This window comes from Cynara cardunculus, unplaced genomic scaffold, assembly GCF_001531365.2.
Source record: "Cynara cardunculus var. scolymus isolate 2C unplaced genomic scaffold, CcrdV1 Un_Scaffold_3024, whole genome shotgun sequence".
Taxonomy (NCBI): Eukaryota; Viridiplantae; Streptophyta; class Magnoliopsida; order Asterales; family Asteraceae; genus Cynara; species Cynara cardunculus.
Window position 1 is genome coordinate 37553 of NW_020201320.1, and position 5950 is coordinate 43502.

General features: G+C 42.1%; 1 protein-coding gene across 1 annotated transcript in view; it reads left to right on the top strand.

The window, feature by feature from the left end:
• Positions 1-4367: 4367 nt before the first annotated feature.
• LOC112503451 overlaps positions 4368-5950 on the top strand; it is an 8618-nt gene continuing 7035 nt past the window's right edge. Inside the window, exons 1-3 of the mRNA XM_025107490.1 lie at positions 4368-4614; positions 4698-5032; positions 5156-5944. Coding sequence (XP_024963258.1) covers positions 4368-4614; positions 4698-5032; positions 5156-5944 — 1371 coding nt within the window. The remainder of the gene's footprint in view (positions 4615-4697; positions 5033-5155; positions 5945-5950) is intronic.

Here is a 5950-nt window from a genome sequence, read left to right on the forward strand (position 1 = left end):
GGTCTTGAAAAGGTTTTGGAATATTTTCTAAGTCTGGTTGGTTCAACAAGAGGCTCTGGTCATGAAGACCAGAAGCTCTGGAAGAGAGACCAGAGGGGCTCTGGTCCTGTGTTAAAATATATTCTTAGTATGATTTGAAACCAGAGGCTCTAGTCGTGAAGACCAGAAGTTGTGGAAGAGAGACCAGAGGGGCTCTGGTCCTGCATGTTGAATTATATTCTAAGTCTTGTTAGTGAAACCAGAGGCTCTGGTCGTGAAGACCAGAAGCTCTGGAAGAGAGACCAGAGGGGCTCTGGTCCTGGTTGTCGAAATATTTTTCTAACTGTTGTTTGAAACCAGAGACCGATGAACCGAAGTAGTATGTTTTTAGTTTTGCTTCATAAGATGAATGATTTGAAATAAATATTTTGGTGATCTTCACCCTGCATTCCATAGAAGGGAACCTCACTAGACATTCATGTCTAACCCTCATTTTCGTGTTTTCAAATTATGTGTGCAGGTAATGATTATAAGGGAAAGGGTGTTATGTGAATTACTTCTCTGGGTTGTGTATTTTAAATTACAGACTCTTGTATCGAGGACCTATGTGGGGAAAACATGTATTTTATATGTGAAATATGTGTTATATGCAATATGTGGATTTGGGGTGTTACAAAGGGACCGGACCGAAGTTCATTCTGAACATGAAGAATCCTATTCTGGGATTGCTAAGGAGAGATCGGTGCCACACCCTGAATACATAACCAGGGATATGTTGGCTGAAGAAATGGGTATGTTGCGGGAAACTCTGACTTCTATCATGGGAATACCAGCCAAAGTCGAAACAGAGAGAATAGAAGTTCGTCCCTCGGTACCGGTTACTCACAACAAGGAGGGAGATATTAAAATGTTTTTGGCATGTAAGCCACCAACATTTTCTGGGGAAAGAGATCCAGTGAAAGCTATGTGTTGGATCAAAGAAATGGAATCTGTGTTCAACACCATTTGGTGTCCGGAAACAGATAAAGTTTGATTTGCTGATTCTGTATTATGCTTTATTCTGGTGGGAAGTTGAGTCATCGGCTAGAACAGATGTTTTACAGACTTTGTCTTGGACATAATTTGTGGAACGATTCAAGAATCAGTTTTATCCTACAACTGCTGTTAGACAAATGGAAGAAGATTTTCTAAAGTTGGAACAAGGAAATGGAACTGTTTGGGAGTATACTGAAAGATTTATTGAATACTCTCGCTTTGTTGAACATTATGTTTCAGCCAAATCCAGGAAAATAGAAAGGTACATTTGGGGTTTGAAACCCTTAATTAGAGAATTTGTCATTGCTATGAACCCCAACACCTTTTCATTAACGGTAGATGCAGCCGAAGTAACTGAACGAAATAAGAACCGACAGCCAGAAGGAAAGGTTGTAGAGAAGAGAAAATGGGAGGGGCCTTCATCTTTTCGAGGAGCAAAAATGATAAGATATGATAATAAACCGGGCAATTCTCCGGATAAATCAGGGTGAGTGTAAAACAGACCAAAGAAAATGTTATAAGTGTGATGAAGCTCATCTGTCTAGAAATTGCCCAGCTAATCGAAGGTGTTATCCTGAGAGCAAAAAACTACATGGCTTCAAAACCTAGCCGTGGAAACCCTAGCCGTGGAAAACCCCCAAGGCGGCCAATCCTAGCCACGAAAACCGTAACCCAAGCTTAAGCAACCCAAAACTCACACCAACAACCAAAAGGAAACAAGCAGAAGGCGAAAAAGATCACAACAACTCAAACCCTAGAAAGAGTAGGAGAGCATGCAAAAAAACGGCGCCCAAACCAATAGCATGCAAACGTAACCGAAGGCAACAAGCAAGATGGCCAAACCCTAGCCACAACAACCATACGCAACCCTCCTAATCGAAAAAGAAGAAGCACTACTCCAAAACGATCCTCAAAGAGAGAAACGCTAAAACCGACGAGAAAGCAAAGGGAGAAATCGAAAAGAGATCCTCAAAATACCTAGCCGTGAGTAAACACTACACGGCCAAGAAGAGAGGTTTCGAACGCCCTACCCAAATCAAAGAAGACAACGAACCACAACAAACACGAAAGGAGATCGCTTAAAGTAAACCGAAAAAACCAACCTCAAGAAGAAACCCTAGAACCGCCTCCAAGACCAAAACCGAAGAACCCTAGATCTTGAATCAAAACTGCCGTAGAGGGAGAACCGATTGCAAACCAAGCAACAGCGCCAAGTAAAACCAAAGTGAAGAGAAGAAAACGCGTAAGCATCACCAGAGATCAATCGAAAACAACATCTTCATCTTCAATCGTCGTTCATCATCAAGCAAACCCTAGAGAGAAAACCTTTCCATAAGGATTCTAATTGGCTCTTCATCTCTTTGTTGGCGTCAGGTTTTGTTTGCTTGGGCTTGTGCCATCTTTTTCTTGGTGGTACGTGGTTTGGGGCCTCGTGGTTTTGTTTGCTTTGGTGATCTTTAGTTTGGAGTTTGTTCTTCTGTGGCGTTTTTCGTTGCAAATCTCTGTTGTGGGTCTTATCTAGTTTTCTTATTTCCTGTGTCAAGTGTTTCCGTGGTCTTCGTTGCCTTTCTAGAGTTACTGAATAGGATATTCAGCACCTCCTTGTGGGGTCTTCGTTTATTCTATTGAGAACACTCTTTAAGGGTTTCAGCACTGCGGCTTCTTGACTAGGGATAGGGGGACTAGGTTTTTTGTTTTCTCGTGTGGTAATGATGATAGATAGACTTTGCGGATGCAATCTTGGAGGATCCTTCTCGTACGGATTTTGCTGAGGTCATTTTTGGAGATTCGGTTTCTGGTGACATGCATGGGAATCTTGTGCATGAAGGTGAAAAGGAGGTAACGTTGAAGGGGAGTAAGGACAATTCTGGTCCCACTAAAAGGGTTTCGGTATGGGAGCGCATATCACCTGCGGTTTTGGGTGGGAGTCGTATAGCACATCAAAAGACATTTGCTGAAATTGTTGGTGGTGCTTCTCATCATGATTTGACGTACTACCCGGTCGAGAAAAGTGTGAAACCGAGAATTGAATTTTCTTTGGAAACTACAAGGGATATGGCGAAATCTTTCCAGTCGGTTCTTTATGGATACTTTTTGGGACCTCGTCTTCCTTTCCCAATTGTTYTGCAAGCGGTTAAAAATGCCTGGGGTAAATTTGGGCTTATGGATGCAATGGTAAATGACCTTGGGTACTTCTTTTTTCGATTCAATGATAATGGTGGTTGCAATCAAGTGGTTGAGTCGTCCCCACTCATGATTCGTGGGAGGCCTCTTTTTGTCTCTATATGGGACCCTTCAAAGGGACTTAAAAAGCCTGAACATACCTCCTGTCCGTTATGGATTAAATTCTATAATATTCCTCTGGTTGCGTTTAATAGAGAGGGCATTAGCCGGATAGCTAGCGTAGTAGGAGTCCCTTTGCGGTTGGATGCCTGTACTGCTAGTACTTGTGATAAAGCATGGGGTCGTACTAATTTTGCGAAAGTTTTGGTGGACGTATGGGCCGTAGGTACAATTCAGAAGCAAATTGACGTTGTCATTCCTAGGCTGTCGGGCGATGGTGAAGATGTTATAAAGGTGGCTTTGGAATATGACTGGGTGCCGTCTCAATGTTCTAAATGTAAAGTTTTTGGCCATAATACGAATTCCTGTCAGAAAGGGGGTACTCTAAAACAAAAGGAGATTGTCAAGCCGCTGTATAATGATGGGTTTATAGAGAAAAAGCGTAAACAATGGAAACCGAAACAGAGTTCAGGTCCTAGTAATGGTGCTCAGGCCTCTTCGTCAGGAGGTCCTTCTAATTTTCAAGAAACATTGGTGGGTGTTGGTACTATAAAGCCGATTTCTGATGAACCGTCTACATTGGGAGTAACTCAAAAGGATAAGGAAGCAGTTCAGGTGGTTGATTCTGATCTATCTATTGGGGAACGTAGGGAACATGATGAAAGTCAATTTTGTACGGTGGATGCAGGGAGAACGCAAAGACGAAGAGATGATGAAGCGAATGTCACATTTGGATCAAAGCGGGGTCCAGAACTTGTTAAAGGAGTGCTTCAAGCGATGAAACCAAGACGTGGTGCAGTTTCTGTTACGTCTACTAGTAATAGATTCTCCCAACTTCCTTCTGATGATTCAAGTGATGATGATGATATGGAAATAATAGACACTGAGGGGCATTCTTTGGATTATAGTAAAGGGGCAAGACCCTCTTCACCTTCTCAATGATAAAAATTGTTGCGTGGAATATTAGGGGTCTAAATTCCCTAATAAAGCAAAAGGAGGTACGTGATCTTATGTATTTAAAGCATCTGTCTTTATGTTGTATCATTGAGTCCAAAGTTTTACATAGTCATATGGGGGAAGTGTGTGGTAAAGTGTTTGGAAATTGGAGTTGGATATCGAATGGGAGCTTGTGTGATCAAGGAACTCGTATTATTATTGCTTGGGATCCGACAGTGTTGTCAGTTCTTATGATTGAGCAGCACCAACAATATGTCCAYTGTGAGATTAGRMTTTTTGGGCAACTTGATCCTATTTTTATTACCTTTGTTTATGGGTGTAATACGGGTGTGGATAGGCRTGAGCTTTGGCGGGCGTTTGGTGAATTCCATGTGTTTACTCAAAGGAAAGCTTGGGTCGCGATGGGTGATTTTAATTCAATGCTTTTCCCCATGATGGATTAGGGGGTTCCTCTAGGCGAAATTCTGACATGGAAGAGTTTCATCTCTGTCTGGAAGAGGCGRAATTGTTTGACATTTCGTATCAAGGATGCCAATTTACTTGGATACAGAAACCTTCGGGGGGTGATGGTGTTATGCKTAAACTGGATCGTATCTTGGGAAATTCTGTGTTTATCACTAGATTTGGGGATGCTTCAGTCTACTTTGATCCGAGGGGGATTTCTGATCACTCTCCGGGTATTCTCTCTTTTAAAGTTGGTAGACGTCTTCGCCAGCGGGGTTTTAAGTTTGATAATTTTGTGACATCTCATAACGAATTCCTTGCTTTTGTGGAGGAGGTGTGGATGAAACCGCAGAGAGGATCTTATATGAAGAGGGTCCTTCAGAAATTGAAAGCTCTGAAGGTGGTTTGTCGGCGTCTCCGGAATTCTTATGGTTGTTTGGATAAAAGGGTTGTTTAGCTAAAGACGGAGCTTGATGTCGCCCAATTGGCTTGTGATCTTGACCCTTTTAACGATTTGCTAAAGGAGGATATTGCTCACCTCTTGCTAGCGTATCAAAAAGCTAGAAATGATCAAGTGGAAATGGCTCGTCAAAAAGCGAAGATATCTTGGCTCAATRAAGGGGATGGTAACTCTAAATTCTTTTTTCATGCTATGAAAGAGAAGCGCAATCGGAGCCATATTGCTACTATCAGGGATTCTTCTGGTACAATTTATGATCATCAGGAGGTAGCCACAGCGTTCCTTTCCCATTTCCAAGGTATTTTAGGTACCTCTAATGTCTTGGTCCCTCCCTCTATGGGGGATTGTGTGTTTGATCATTCTTTATCTTTATCGGATTCTCTTCACTTAATCCGTCCTATTTCGGATATGGAGATCAAGGATGCTTTGTTTGCCATTGGGAATGATAAGGCCCCAGGWCCTGATGGGTATTCTTCTAAATTCTTTAAAGCAGCTTGGAATGTGGTTGGTAGGGATGTTCTCACTGGGATTCACAATTTTTTCTATTCTGGAACATTGGAGTATCAGCTGAACCATACTCTTCTGTGTCTTGTGCCAAAGGTTCCTAATGCTTCTTATGTTACTGATTATCGGCCAATTGCGTGTTGCAATGTGTTGTTGAAGTGTATTAGTAAGGTTATTGCTGATAGGATGAAAGGTTCGCTGGATATTCTTGTTAGCAAGGCTCAATCTGCTTTCATCCCTGGGCGCCAAATTACTGATAATATCTTAATGGCGCATGAACTGGTTGCT